Source organism: Dromiciops gliroides, chromosome 1 (genome assembly GCF_019393635.1).
Source record: "Dromiciops gliroides isolate mDroGli1 chromosome 1, mDroGli1.pri, whole genome shotgun sequence".
In the NCBI taxonomy this organism is placed as follows: Eukaryota; Metazoa; Chordata; class Mammalia; order Microbiotheria; family Microbiotheriidae; genus Dromiciops; species Dromiciops gliroides.
The window spans coordinates 68,246,581-68,261,338 of record NC_057861.1 but is presented as its reverse complement, the minus strand read 5'-3'; the positions used below and the strand labels follow the sequence as shown (position 1 = coordinate 68,261,338).

At 50.6% G+C, this 14,758-nt stretch overlaps 3 protein-coding genes across 3 annotated transcripts; 1 reads left to right on the top strand and 2 right to left on the bottom strand.

Annotated features, from left to right (window-relative positions):
* Positions 1-1,145: 1,145 nt before the first annotated feature.
* Positions 1,146-1,994, top strand: PSPN (persephin). The gene is made up of 2 exons (XM_043990745.1): positions 1,146-1,350; positions 1,497-1,994. Exons 1-2 carry the CDS (start codon positions 1,146-1,148, stop codon positions 1,832-1,834), a joined length of 543 nt encoding a protein of 180 aa, XP_043846680.1. The 3' UTR covers positions 1,835-1,994.
* Positions 1,995-2,269: 275 nt separating this feature from the next.
* On the bottom strand, positions 2,270-5,019 carry ALKBH7 (alkB homolog 7). Its single transcript, XM_043978539.1, has 4 exons — positions 4,112-5,019; positions 3,474-3,647; positions 2,911-3,035; positions 2,270-2,516 (listed from the first exon to the last, which is right to left on the bottom strand). Exons 1-4 carry the CDS (start codon positions 4,331-4,333, stop codon positions 2,372-2,374), a joined length of 666 nt encoding a protein of 221 aa, XP_043834474.1. The 5' UTR covers positions 4,334-5,019; the 3' UTR covers positions 2,270-2,371.
* Positions 5,020-5,150: 131 nt separating this feature from the next.
* On the bottom strand, positions 5,151-11,072 carry LOC122736364 (caseinolytic mitochondrial matrix peptidase proteolytic subunit). The gene is made up of 7 exons (XM_043978538.1): positions 10,984-11,072; positions 10,715-10,816; positions 9,156-9,227; positions 8,966-9,062; positions 8,073-8,260; positions 6,470-6,575; positions 5,151-6,018 (listed from the first exon to the last, which is right to left on the bottom strand). Exons 1-7 carry the CDS (start codon positions 10,999-11,001, stop codon positions 5,861-5,863), a joined length of 741 nt encoding a protein of 246 aa, XP_043834473.1. The 5' UTR covers positions 11,002-11,072; the 3' UTR covers positions 5,151-5,860.
* Positions 11,073-14,758: the final 3,686 nt, after the last annotated feature.

The following is a 14,758-nucleotide window of genomic DNA, read 5'->3' as shown; positions in this document are numbered from 1 at the left end:
CTCCTCACAGGGATAGCCTTCCATCAAGGGACTTAGTCCAGGTGTGGAAACTCCCCTTCCTGCATTCTGTCCCCTCTTCTCCCCACACTGGACTTGGCTACTGCTGGGAATGTCTGGGATGTCAGGCTAATTCTTGGGAAATGCCTGGCATTCCCAGGAGACTCTCCCTGTCTCCTCAGCCACACCTCATGTGGGAACATCCAAGAGGAAGTGGGCTCTTCTGAACCCCTTTCTCACCCTGTCCCCCCACCCCCTCCTCAGCACAGGCCATACTTTCAGGCACTGGGCTTGGAGAGTTTGCTTCTCTTCCTAGTAACAACCATCCTGAAGGGCCAGAGGGGATCCCCAGCCTCTGCCCTCTCCCTCACACAGTTGTGGAAGAGCACCAAGTTCCCTGCTCTAATCTATGGCTCAGTGATGAACAGAAAATATGGGGCTCTGATGGGGTGTTTCCTGTTTTGATGCTGGAGCAGCCAGGCCCGGAGACAGGGGCATGATGCCTTAATCCCCCTGCTCAAGTTGGAGCCTGGAACCTAGGAAGGGTTGAGGAGGGATTTCCCATCATCTGTTCCACATGTGGCTGTCCCCATGGGGCCCCTACCAGTGGTTATTCTGCCTTTCCGTACTGCTCTGCTTGAGAGAACAGAGGTGGGTCAGCACTGTCCATTTTGGCCATCCTGATTTGGGAAAAGCCTTGTCCTAAGTTTTAGGCCATGAGACGTGGTCAGCTCCAGCCCAAGCACTCCTCTTCCTCATGACATGGCTCCTGAATTAAGGGCTACTGGGAAAAGGCCTCTGGAATGTTGGGGGGTGGGAGCAGGCTGACTCAAGAGTTGAGGGACAGTGGTGAGAGCATCCTTCTCCCTGAGCAGTGTACACAAGAAGCTTCCACTACTCTCTAAGCATTGCCGAGGGCCCAAGGTGGTAGTACACGTTCTAGGAATGAACTGCTAGTGATGAGGGGTAACAGCGGAGCCCCTCTTCTTCAGGCCTCTTTCAAGGTGCAGGAGCTCTGGTGGAGCAAGGGTTAATGTTTTGGGCCGCCCACCCAGCTATGACCAGCTCCTCCTGCTGGGGGTGGGAGAGATATAGTGGGGTTCATGGAACCCTCCAGTCTCTAGCTCTCCTGCAACCAACAGCTCAGCATGGCCGGGGCACTGATTCTGCTCCCTTTCTTGCTGCTCCTGCCTCCTAGCCTGGTGGGACTGCCTTCTGTCCCCAGAAATCTAGGCCTACCTGTGGCAGAACAGCCCACCTCGGGGGACTTGAGTCTGCTTCCTGGAGGTTCAGATGCACACCTCAGACCCGGGAAGCTGCTTCCAAGCTTCAAGACCAAGAGGCCATGGCTAGGTAAAGGATTTCACAGCAGGATATGAAGGGGCTATCGGTTCTAAGTAGACATAATAATAGGAGAGCTTGGTTCTCCAGAACAGATCTGTTGGCCTTTTACTTCCAATTACCCTTTTCTAAGGCCTCGATCTTCTCCTCCTTTCTAGGGGACTACCTGTTATCTGCTTCCAGAGTTCGGGTATCCAGGGCACTGCCTGGGTCAGCCGCTGAATGTCAGCTATGGAGCCTGTTACTACCAGTGAATCAGCTAGGTCTGGGCTATGATTCTGACGAGACCATCGCCTTCCGCTACTGTGCTGGCAGCTGCCATAGTCCCCACACCCACCATGGCCTGACACTGGCCAGGCTTTCAGGTGAGGGCAGGGTGATGGGCCAACCCTGCTGCCACCCCACCCGATATGAGGACGTGGCCTTCCTGGACAACAATCACCACTGGCATCACCTGCCCCAGCTCTCGGCTGCTGCTTGTAGCTGTGGAATCTGAAAGCCCCCCAATCCCTTCACCAAGCTGTGCAGCAGCGCCAAGGCCCACCCTACCTCTCACCCAGCACTGCCCTTCTCTCTCTTCTCTGAGGTTGGATGTAAAATGCATTTCTCCTCTGGTTCCTCTGTTCCAGGGCCCAGGGTGTCCACCTCATGAGCATCCTGCGGCCTCATGCCTGGCCTGCCTGGTGACACATGGGAGCAGACATTTTTTGACTTGGTAATTGAGGGTTAGGTTAAGTCCATTCTCCAGAGTGGAAGTAATGGAAACTAGGAGGACACTGGGGAAGAGGGACATTGTTAATAAAAAGGCTATGCACTAGCTGTGTGCCACGCTCTGCCCTTCTTTTCTTTCGGGTCAACTGCAATGCGCTCTATCTACGCAGTTCGGAGGGCATGCCCTTCTTTCTTGTTCAACATCAGCCAGGCTCAGGGGTCAAGTACCATTTCTCTAACTTTATTCATAAACATTTTATACAAAATTCTGGGCACAAATCCTTGCATCCTCTGAGAGGCCCCATGGCTATGGAACTTGAGATCAGTTAGATGGGGTGCCTGGTTCCCCCTCAGGGAGGGAACGGCAAATAACAGAAATTCGTCGGCCCCGTGGCACCCGGTGTTCCCCAAAGAAGGATTCTTCATCTCGAAGGATTTGGTGGGAGAAGTCATATCGGGCAGGGCCCCTGGTGTGGAGGGCAAGAAAGTTGGGTCAGTAGCTGAGGGGCAAGCTTGTTGCCCACCATGGTGCCCTTTTAGATGCTGCTTGGGAGTGGTAGCAGGCATTATAATTCCAGTGGCTAGGACCGAGCAGGGGCAAGGGATGAAGACAATCATAAAGAGAACCCAAGGAGGTCAAGATACTGCCTCAGGGCAGCTAGGTGGAGCAGTGGATAAAGCACCAGTCCTGGATTTAGGAGGACCTGAGTTCAAATCTGGCCTCAGACACTTGACACTTACTAGCTGTGTGACCCTGGCCAAGTCACTTAACCCTCACTGCCCCATTTTAAAAAAAAGAGAGAGAGAGAGATACTGCCTCAGACCCCACTTCTAGGAGCTCTGCCCCTAAGGTCCTCCTACCTGAGGATATAGAGGGACCCAGGTTCCAGTAGTAACTCCAGCCATTCTTGAGGATCTTGGGTGTCAACTAGTCGCATGACACTGGGGGAGAGCAAGGAGAGGCCTGCAATGATGCCGCCACAGAACTGGCCAGAGAATTAGAACCAGAAGATGTCAGAAAAGAGACAGGGAGGACCCTAGAGATCATCCCATTTCACTGATGGGAAGACTGAGGCTCAAGAGGCAGCTAGTGGATAAAGAGAGCTGGGCCTGGAGTCAGAAAGACCCGAGTCTAAATCTGGCTTCAGCTAGCTGTGTGACCTTGGAAAAGTTACTTAACCCTGTTTGCCTCAGTTTCCCCAACTGTAATACAGGGATAATAACAGTCCCTACTTCACAGGGCTGTTGTGAGGATTGAAGAAGAGCAGATCTGTAAAACACTTGGCACACAGGAGTTGCTTAATAAATGTTTGTTTCCTACCTTCCCAAAAAAGGTTAAAGGCTTCCTCAAAAGTCACCCCGTTGGGGGAGGACAGGCAGCCTCCCTCCCCTGTCCCGCCCCACAGGCCGGGGGCCCTGCTCACCTTGACGCTGTCCACATGGGGCTTGATGTAGCCGTTTTGGTGGAGGTCTAGGACATGAACCATAGGGAGCTGGGCCAAAGCCGGGGGGAAGGCAGCCGCCCGAACCCGCTGCAGAATGGCCTGGCTGGCCTCTGACCAGTGTGACTTCTCCGTCTCCCGGAAGCCGTGGATGGCCTGCAGAGACGAAGGAGCAGAGGTCAGCCCTTGGCCCAGCGAGGCCTGGAGGCCGGGAGGAGCAGAGGGGGATCTGAGGAGGGGAGGATGCAGTCCAGCTGGGAGGGAAATAAATGAGCTTTGAGACCAAAGGCCAGTCAGTCCTCTGTCTATGAACGAACATACATTAGGCGCCTGCTGTGTGCCGGGCCCTGCGCTAAGCTGAAGGGAGGCCAGGGCATCGGAGAAGAGGGAGGAGGGCAGAAGGGGGCGGTCAGCGAGGCAAAGGATGAGAGCTCCGAAGAAGGGTCTCGGGGGCTGTGCCCGCCAAGACGGCGGGGGCGCGGGGGCGCGGGGGCACAGGGGTCTGGGGCGGGGCTGTGAAAGTGGCCAGGAGGGGCAGGCACCCGCCTGGGAGCACCTGCAGGGAGGGAAGGGGAAGCTCGGGGCGCCAGGCCGTGGGGGCACCGGCCGCCCTCACTCACCGCGTCCCAGTGATCGTACTCGTAGCGGCGGCGCCGGAGCTCGGGCTCCAGCTCCCGCCTCAGCGTTTCCTCCTCCACCGAGCTCAAGAAGCCGGGCCGCACCACAGCCGCGCCCCGCAGCCGGCGAAGCACGGTGGGCCCGGACCCCCGCAGCCAGCCGGGCCAGACTCGCAGCCCCGGGGCCCGCAGCGCCCCCAGGGCCAGGCGGCCGCTCCAGACCATGGTCCAGCCGCCCCGGCCGGCTACGGCCAAACCCCTTCAGGCCGCCGTCCCTTCCCCTCAGCGATTGGCCCGTGACATCCCGGGGGCCTGATGCTATTGGCTGCTTCCAAGCCGCGCCCCTCTAGGAAACATGGACTCCACCCCCAGGGCAGGAGGACACACGAGGTGCTTAACCGTCCCGGCTCCTGGCGTCTTCAAGAAAACCTACCGCTCCGCCCCCCGTCCCGCAGGCCTCGGGGGGCGGAGCCCGAGGCGCAGCTGGGGTGATACTATATCCGGCCTGCGCTCTCGGCTCTGGGCCTTTCAAAGGCGGAGGGGGCGTGGGGCCCCGGTGCGCGCGGCCCCCTCGACCTGTCACCAAGAGGCCCCCACGTGCAGGCTCTGGACAACGGCAGACCAGGGTTCAGGGTACAGGGCGAGCCCAGGAAGGCCGAGATAAAACGGGAGGGGCACAAGTGGTCCAGGCGAGGAGTCGGAGGAGCTGGGTCCAAAACCGCCCGCCCTTTGCCTTTTTACCATGAGTCTTGGGCCTGTTTCTGCATCTGTAAAAGGAAGGGGCTGGACTCAAGACGGCCTCCAACGTCCATCCAACCGTCCTGAGACCAGGGCTTCTCAGGTTTGGCACCAGGAGGTGGCAGCAGTCCTGCAGCTCGAAGCATGTCCAGAGAACTCCCAGCTCCAGCTAGTACAGCCCCCTCATTGGACGAGAGGAAACAGACAGGAGGAAATGACTCGTCCAAGGTCACATCAGTCCCCAGATCTTTAAAGTGGGATTTGCAGAGTTGCTTTCCCCACAACAGCAATGTGAGGCAGGTAGTGAAGGGATTATTGTCTTTATTATTTTACAGGGGTATAAAGCTTGAGAATTGGAATTGGGACGCCTATGCCCTGGGGTATGGGCTGTGATTCACTTCCTGGGTACCAGAGAATTGAGGTCACACAAAAACTGGGACAGAAGAGCATTTATATAGCATTTACTACTATTATCACCATTTTATAGATGAGGAAACCAAGGCTGAGAGAGGGTAGTGACTTGCCCAGAATCACACAATTGATAGGTTTGTTTTGGAGGCAACTGAGGTTGAGTGACAAGGTCACAGTGTATGAGGCCACATTTGTACTCAGGGCCTCCCAACTCCAGGGCCAGTGCACTATGCACTGTGCCACCTGGCTGTCCTGGCATGTTGACTGAATGAAGGAATGCCCGAAGCTTTCTTTCCCCTAGGTAAAGAAGAAAAAAAGGAGGACATTGGAGGCCAAACATGACCAAAGTTTTAATTTAAAATCAATGCTCTCTGGCAAGTCAGTTCGGGGGCAGCAGCTCGGGCACAGCAGCTTGGGCCACTGCTCCCTCTGCTTCACCCCCAGATGGGCCCCCGGAACCCCTGAAATCTAAAGCTACAACCAAGAGTCCTGGGACAGAGCAGCACAGTGCAAAGGTCGGGGAAGAGCCAGTGTAGACAAGGGGTATCCTCTTGGGGCTATTTGCTCCTCACTGTCCACAGGGAGAAATGGGCTTCTCCATCCTCAGGGCCCAGCTGGAGCAGGGACTACTGCAGACTCCTTTTGTACCAGCTCTGGCTCATCTTCTCCATCATGTGGGGGGTGCACCAGCACTTTGTCCAAGATGCCAAACTCCTGGGCTTCCATAGGACTCATGTAGCGGTCCCTTTCCATGGCGGCCTCTGAAAGAGCAATGGAGGATAAAAGTTCCCTATGCTTTTCGTGGAGTCAGGACCTAGACACCAAGCAATGGTCATATGAACCCAGGACATTCCTCCCACTCCTACCAAGGGCCTGACTGATCAGAGAAAAGCCTAGTCCTGAACCTAATTTTCTTCACTGAGGCTACAGTAGGTCTGGACTTGGAATTTAGGAGATGGGTTCAAATTTCACCTCAAACACTTACTAGCTGTGTAACTCTGGGCAAGTTAACTTTGCCTTACTGGGCCTCAGTTTCCTCACATGTAAAATAGGGCTAACACAAAGGGTTGTTGTGAGGAACCACTTTGTAAAGCTCTAACCACTGATTACCAAAATGTGAGCTGTTACTATTTAAGATCAGTGACAAGACCAATGGAGGCCCCAGTGGAGAAGTGGGAGGAAAGGAGAGGCCCGGGCTTGGGGCATACTCACCAATGACATCCAGAGGCTGCTTCGTGTGTTTAGAGTAGATACCATAGAGCTGTTTCTTCAGCTTCATGATCTCCTCAGCCTGAATGGCGATATCCGTGGCTTGTCCCTGGATGGGGGAGGAGGGGACCGGATGAACAGCCAGGGACGGCCCACACTGGGGACACTTCCCAACTTGCAGGGAGCCCAGCCTGCAGTCAATAATTCAACAAATACTTATTAAGTGCCTAATAAGGGCTCACACTTACATTGTTTTACAATTTATGAAGTGGTTCCTCATCACAATTCCATGAGGAACAGAGTTCAAAGGACCATTATCTTCATTTTACAGATTAGAAAACTGATATTCACAGAAGGGAAGTAACTAGCCCAGGGTCACAAAGGTACTGCCACAGCCAGAATCAACTGGCATTTATGAAGCGCCTACTGTGTGCTGGGTGCCGTACAGAATGCTTAACAGCCAGAACTCAAATTCCAACCATTCTTGATAACAAATCCAAGACCTTTCCCTACATAAAGCTGCCTGCTGTGAAGTGAGAAAGACACACAGTTTCCATAAAATGCTCTTTGCCTTTGTGAAGCTGGTAGGGGGATAAGATGCAAACTGCTCAGGTCAGAGAGCCAGCCCCCAGCCAGGAAAATCTGGGTTCAAGTCTATGCCACATACTGGTGAGATCCTGTAAAAATCATTAAAGCTCTCAATGTTCTAGACTAGACTGACTTAGAAAACCAAAAACCGACTTTCTGTGGTCTATTTTGTAAAACACCTGCCAATGACATTTTAATCTCTTGGGAGTTGTGCAGGCCCAGGTCCAAGACCTCTGCCCTAGACAACTCTCTTAAGATTCGAAGTCCCAGAGAATGTGCTGATCTGCACTAGTGGAGGGAGTTTCTTTACCTGGGAGGTCCCCATTTAATGAACTCAAAGGTCTGTGTCCATCCCTATGCTACACATTATATAAGAGAATGAGAGAAGTATAAAATACAAAGTGCAAGGAAAGGCTGGGGAGTGGGAGGGGACCTCTTTACCAACTGGGAAATTCAGGAAGGACTTCACAGAGCCAAAAGCATTTGAGTTGGGCTTTTGAAAAATGGATGAATTCAAAGCAGGTGGAAGGATGTCAAGATGGGGTCTCTGTGCATTTTATCCTGCCCCTTCCCTCTCCTGAGGCTTCTGTCCTGAAATAACAGAGTATAGGGGCTGAGGTTCAAAAGCCTGAGGATCCCCATCTGTACAGTGAGGATTACAAAGCAGCTTTATAAATCTCCAAGTGTCACACATCAATGAAAGCTACTCTTACTGTGGCTTGGAAACTACAGGGTTCTGCTGTGTCGGGGCATAGGGAGAAAGGGAGGGTGCAGGGTGGGGTTGGAGTGGAAACAGAGGGAGGGCAAGAGAAAAGTGGGGGGGGGGAGTAAGGAAGGCAGGGAGGGATGGGGGAGGTTGTGGGAGAAGAGAGAACAGGGGTAGGGGGCAAAGAGAGAGAGATGGGCCAATGAAGATACAAGGAACAGGAGTCGAGGGGAAGGATGGGGCAATGGTGTGTGAAGGAAAGTGGGGATGAAGAGAGGCAGGGCTGCCAGTTGCTACCAGCACATGACTCACCCGGGCCCCTCCAGATGGCTGGTGGATCATGATTCGGGAATTGGGGAGTGAGTGGCGCATGCCAGGGGAGCCGGCTGCAAGCAGCAGGGAGCCCATGCTGGCCGCCTGGCCCACACACCAAGTGCTGACGGGATTCAAGATGTATTGCATGGTGTCATAAATGGCCAGACCCGAAGTCACAATACCGCCTGCCATCAGAGACAAAGACAGGATGAAGACAGGCTTTCATTCCTACTCCAAGCCACCCTCCAATCACTAAGTAAATTCAATCCATGCCCCTGGCTCCAAGTTCCCCAACCCAAACCTAGCCCAATTTGAAGTCCTAGTTCAAGGCTAGGGAACCTGCCCTTGTCTATGTCCTACCCACAGAACACCCGCCAGGTGCTCTCCTCCCCCTTCCCCCACCCATGAGCCCCCTGGGGGTTCCCTGCCCAGTTCAAAGGCAAACCCAAGCTCTACCTCCATACAGTTAGAGGTGCCCTGCCTGTCATCTGTCAGTACCTACAGCATCTCCCCAGTTAGGAACTGGGGACCAAGTCTCATGGTTGGTTCACTGACAATACAAATGAGGCTCCTTCACTCCTTCACGGAGTCTCTAGAAGATCTAGCTTATTAACCCCTTCATTTTAGAGACAGGAAACTGAAGCCCAGAATGGTTGAGCTATTAAATGGAAGAGCTAGGATGCAAACCCAGGATTTCTCAATCTAATCCCAATGCTCTTTCCATTACATCACAGTGCCTAAGGGACCTTCAGCAAATCCCTTCCCTTCTCTAGGCCTCAGTTTCCTCATTTGTAAAATTATCTCTAAGGTCCCTTTCAGCTCTGGACCCTACTGGATTATTATGGGGGGCCTAGGTAGGGGTCATAGGGTGGGGAAGAGTAGTTGCTCACCAGGGCTATTGATGTACATGTGGATGGGTTTCTTGTTACTTTCTGACTGAAGGAAAAGCAGCTGGGCAATGACTAAACTGGCCAAACTGTCATCAATCTGGGCAGAGGAGATAGAAGCAAGGGGCAAGGTTAACATCAGGAGGAATCCATGGGCTGGGCAATGGGGTGGGACAGGAGGTATCATACTCACAGGTCCCATAACACAGATGATCCGTTCTCGGAGTAGGCGAGAGTAGATGTCATAGGCCCTTTCTCCCCGGCCCTACGTGGAGAGAGCAGAGTAGAGTTGGGGGGTAGGAGTTGAAGGTAAAGAGGTTGGGGTGGAGAGAGGAGAAGAAAGGAACAGGGCAGAGGCAGAGGAATGGGGCAAAGAGAGGTTGAGACAAGAAAGTAGGACAACGATATGGGGAAAAGAAGTTATGAGATGCAAGGGGAAACAATATAAGGGCCAAAGAGGGCAAAGAAATAAGGACTTATTAAGTGTTTATTATGTGTCAGATGCTGCATTTTAAAGCTGAGGAAACTGAGGCGAATAGTGATTTAATGACTTGTCCAGGGTCACATGGTGTCTGAGGTCAGATATGGACTCGGATCTTCCTGACTCCAGGACCAACAATCTTTCCACTGTTCCCCTAGGGACTTATTGGGACATTCAGGCCCTCATTACCTTTCAACTAGAGTATTTGAAACAGTCTCATAATTGGTCTCTCCTCTCCAGTTCACCCTACACAAAGTTTCCGAACTAATTTTCCTTAAGCACTGATCTGACCACAGTACTCCACATTTCAAGTGGCTATTACCTCAAGGAGGAGAAGGCCAGGTGGCACAATGGATAGTGTCAGGCCTGGAGTCAGGAAGACCTGAGTTCAAATCCAGCCTCAGACACCCACTAACTCTGTGACCCTGGGCAGGTCACTTAAATTGATTTGCCTCATCTGTAAAATGAGCTAGAGAAGGAAATGGCAAACCACTCCAGTGTCCCTGACAAGAAAACCCCAAATGGGGTCATGAAAAGTCAGACACAACTGAAATACAAAATTACCTCTAGGTTCAAATATAAACTGCTTAGTTTAGCTTTTAAAGCCCTATTTAGGGCTAGTAGCCAAGTGGTGAAATGGCTAGAGCACTGGGTCTTGGAATGAGGAAGACTTGATTTCAAATCCAGCCTTAGGGGGCAGCTAGGTGGCACAGTGGATAAGGCACTAGCCTTGGACTCAGGAGGAGCTGAGTTCAAACCCAGCCTCAGACACTTACTAGCTGTGTGACCCTGAGCAAGTTACTTAACCCCCATTGCCCTGCAAAAAACCCACAAACAAACCAAAAACAAACCAAATCCAGCCTTAGACATTTAGTGGTAGGGACAAGTCACTTTGTCTGTCTGCCTCAGTTTCCTCAACTGTAAAGTAGAGATAACAACAGCACCTACCTGCCAGGGTGACTGTGAGAATCAAATGGGTTAATATATTAGGTACAGAGCTTTGCATGAGATCCTTTCATTCTTTATACTAGTATCCTCAGTGCCTAGCATATAGTAGGTGCATAATAAATACTAGATCGACTGGACGGGGGAATAAGGGAGGAGGAATGGGATGTGGAAAAACAGAAGGTGAACAGGGATAAAGGGATACAAGTGGGCATTAAAGGGGTGGTTAAGGGCTGGGGCGGGGGAGGGGCAGAAGAGGTGCAGGGGCCGGGGGAAGGAGTGTTGGGGGGTGGAGTGTTGAAAAGAGCAGGGACGGGGAGAGTTACCGTCTGCTCCACGACGATGGGGATAAGGGGTCGCGCCCAGGTCGGCGTCCCGTGCAGGCTCCGTAGGGCCAGGCTCGCCCAGGAGTGCACCTGGAGCGGCCGCTGCGGGGGGACAGGAGCGGGGTGAGCGGGACCTCTTCCAGGGTACCCCGGGTTCCCTCCTCCCACCGGCCCCGGTTTCCCCTCCTCGCTGGCCCGACCCCTCTGCCCTCCCCGGGCTCAGGCCTCCCGCCCTCCCTTGTGACCCCTGACCGCGAGCCCCCCAGCACCGCTATCCAGGGCCACATTCCGAAGCCGCGGACCCAGAAGAGCCGGTGACGTGAGCGCGGCACGCCGCCTGCCACCCGGAAGCAAAGTTCCCTTTGGAGGGGGCGGGGACAAGGGTAAGGGGGGAGGGGGGGAATCCTCGGCCTCACCGACTGGACTACATGTTCCAGCGTGCCTCGCGGGACCCAGAGGGACGCGGCTTGGACCGGCGCGTGCGTCCTAGGCGCGGAACGAGAGGCGGAGTTGAGGGTTCTAGTGTTGCCTTCTGTGTGGCTGGAGGAGTGTTGAGAGGGAAGGAGGCCGCCCCGGCAGCCTCCGGGACAGCGTTCAGGCCCACACCCACCCCTTCTGTCATCCTTTCCCAACCCATAGGCCAGGAAGAGCCCTGTGGATCCAGCCTAGTCTTCGCCTCATTTTTATTGTTGTTAAGTCGTGTCTGACTCCTCGTTGGCAAAGATACTAGAACAGTTGGCCATTTCCTTCTCCAGCTCATCTGACAAATGAGGAAACTGAGGCAAACAGGGTGAAGTGACTTGCCCAGGGTCACACAGCCAACAAGTGCCTGACTCCGGATATGAACTCAGGAAGAGGAGTATTTCCGACTTTCAGGCCTATCACTCCATCACAATTGGATTACAGAATAGATTTGAAAGGTGCCTCAGTGTTCATCTGGCTGAATTCATAATCCAAAAGAAGTACCTGCTGTAACTTAATTAGAAAGTGGTCAGCCAGCCATTCAGGCTTGCACTATTTCCAACCTAAAATGGAAATAATGAGCCCCAGTGCAAAAAATAGGTCCGAATAATGGCCTAAATGAATATTTTGTGGAGAATTCACCTAAGGCAGGCACTCACATGGAGGTCAGAAGAAGCCATACAAGCATGCTTTTCAAGGTATCTCTGAAGAACTTTGGAATCTTTTGGGAGACATGGGAGACATGGAAGACATTGGCACCAGACTGCCCAGCACAGAGTAATCCTCTGTGGCCTGTAAACAAAGCCGACTTTTCAGTACCTCTAAAGAAACCTGAGATGCACAAATTTAGGGACATCTCCGATCCAGATGTTCATATGTACTATTTGTGCCCAAGGTATAGTAAGCCTTCCAAGTTCTTATTGTCCTGGTCAGCCTCAGTTGGACCTATTGTACTTTGACCCTGATGTAGTGATGTCATTTTGGTCCTTTTTGAATAGGTAGGACAACAACCAACCATTTCCATCCTAGCAATTACATTCTCCCTTACAGTGAAAAAAATCAGATTCAGAATCTATTTTTTTCCTTGCTTTTTCAACTCTGCTTTTGGAAGAATATGAAGTTATTGAGAAAAGACAAGAAAATAGTCACTGCTATATTTTGGGCAAAGAGACAGTTCCAACAGATTTCTGGATGATTGTTGCTGACCATCATTGCTATATTATGTTTCAGTCTTGTGAGATGTTTCCAGAACTCCTCACTTATTTCTTCTTTTGGTCCACGTAACCTGTAATCTCTTCAGAAGATACAATTGCTTTTACTTCCCCTTTTACCAGACTTGACCCAAATGCTTTCCATCAAGCTTCCACCATCTGGCTCCTGGATTTGTTCACATAAGTATGCTTCATTTAATTTAACTATTTAACTTAACAAATGTTAACATTTCAATGGACAAAAAATAGAAAAATTCTATTTGAAACTGTGAACAATTTATGCAATTAAGTTTTAGGTGTGTGTTGTTCAACACAATACTAATAAGAGGAATCCCCTTCTAAACTTCTGCTCCCTTCTGTTTCATTGATGCCCTTTTCTTTCTTTTCTCCTTTTTTCCACATCATTATCATTATACACCAACTTCCTGCTTCTCCTCCATCAACACCCCAGATGGAAGCTCATTCTTGTAATCAGCAAGTATAGTCAAATGGAAAAAGCACTGACTTTGGGGTCGGAAAACCTGGATTCAAATATCTCTGACTTTTACTTGGGTGACCTTGGGCAAGTCACTGAACATTCCAGGGTCTCATTTTCGAATCTATAAAATAAGAAGGGATTATAGACTAGATGGCATCTGAAGTCACTTCCAGCTCTAGGGCTATGATTGAGGTAGCTAGGTGGCACAATGGATAGAGTGCCAGACCTGGAGTCAGGAAGACTGAGTTCAAGCCTGGCCTCAGCACTTACTTGCTGTGTGCCCCTGGGCAAGTCATTTAACCCTGTTTGCCTCAGGTTCCTCATCTGTCACATGGGAAGAGTAATAGCATTTACCTTGTAGGTTTGTTTTAAAGATCAAATGAGGGGCGGCTAGGTGGCGCAGTGGATAAAGTACCGGCCCTGGAGTCAGGAGTACCTGAGTTCAAATCCGGCCTCAGACACTTGACACTTACTAGCTGTGTGACCTTGGGCAAGTCACTTAACCCCCATTGCCCCACCAAAAAAAAAAAAAAGATCAAATGAGGGACAGCTAGGTGGTACAGTGGATAAACCACTGGCTTTGGATTCAGGAGGACCTGCGTTCAAATCTGACCTTAGACACTTGACTCTACTAGTTGTGTGACCCTGGGCAAATCACTTTTTGCCCTGCAAAAAAAAAAAAAAGATAATAGTTGTAAAATGCTTAGCACAGTCACATGGTAAGTACAATATAAATATTATTTATTATTATTATCCTATGAAGCTAAGTAAATTGGCATGTTAGTAATGTCTATAAGTGTATATATTTCTGTACCTTTAGTTGGTCACCATTCAGTCTCTTTGAAGTATGCAGCATATGTTATCATCATTCATGATTGGTCACTGCATTGTTCAGAGCTCTGAAGTCTTCCAAAGTTGTTTCTCCTTATTATGATTACCATGTGTTCTAGTTCTGTTCACTTCACACATTTTACTTTATCAGTTCATACAGTCAGTAAACAAACATTTATAAAGTACTTGCTGTATGCCAGACGCTATGCTAAGCACTGGAGATACAAAAAAGGCAAAAATTGTGGCCCCTGCCTTCAAGAAGCTCACATTCTAATCGAGAAGGCAATATACAAATACTTATATGTACAGTAGAAATGGAAGGTAATCTCAAAGGGATTGGAGGAAGGGAAAAGTCTAATTGGGACTGAGAGACAAGTGGGCTTGGAAAAGCCTCCTGCAAAAGGTTGGATATGAGCTATCTTGAAAAAAATCCATGGAAGCTATATATGGTAGAGGTAAAGGAGAACATTCCAGGAGTGATGGACATCTAGCCAGTGAAAAGAAATGAAGATAGGAGGGAGAATGTTATCTTTAAGAAATAACAAGCAAAAAAGGGATTAGCATGTAAAAAGACTTGAAAAGTAGAAAGGGGCCAGGTTCTAAAAGGTTTAATTGTCAAAAGATTTTATACTGGGTCCTGGAGGTAATAGGGAGTCATTGGAACTTACTGGATAGGTGAATGATATGGTCAGACCTGCCAAAGATGGCCAGATTGTAAAGAGTTTTAAATGCCTAACAGAGGCATTAATATTTGATCTTAGAGTTTATTGGCCACTGGAGCTAATTTTGAGCATGTGAGTGACATGGCCAGGCCTGTGCTTTAGGAAAATCACTTGGGCAGCTGAATGGAGGATGCATTGGAGTGGGGAGACACTTGGGACAGGGAGACTAATTAGAAGACTAATGCAATACTCCAGGCATAATATGATAATAAAGGTAGTCTTTGTATAACACTTTAAGGTCTTCAGTGTGCTTTACATATATTCTAATTTAATGAGAAATTCCACCAGTGTGGTGGCTATGTTTGTGAGGAGCAGACAAATATGAGAGATGTGAAGGTAG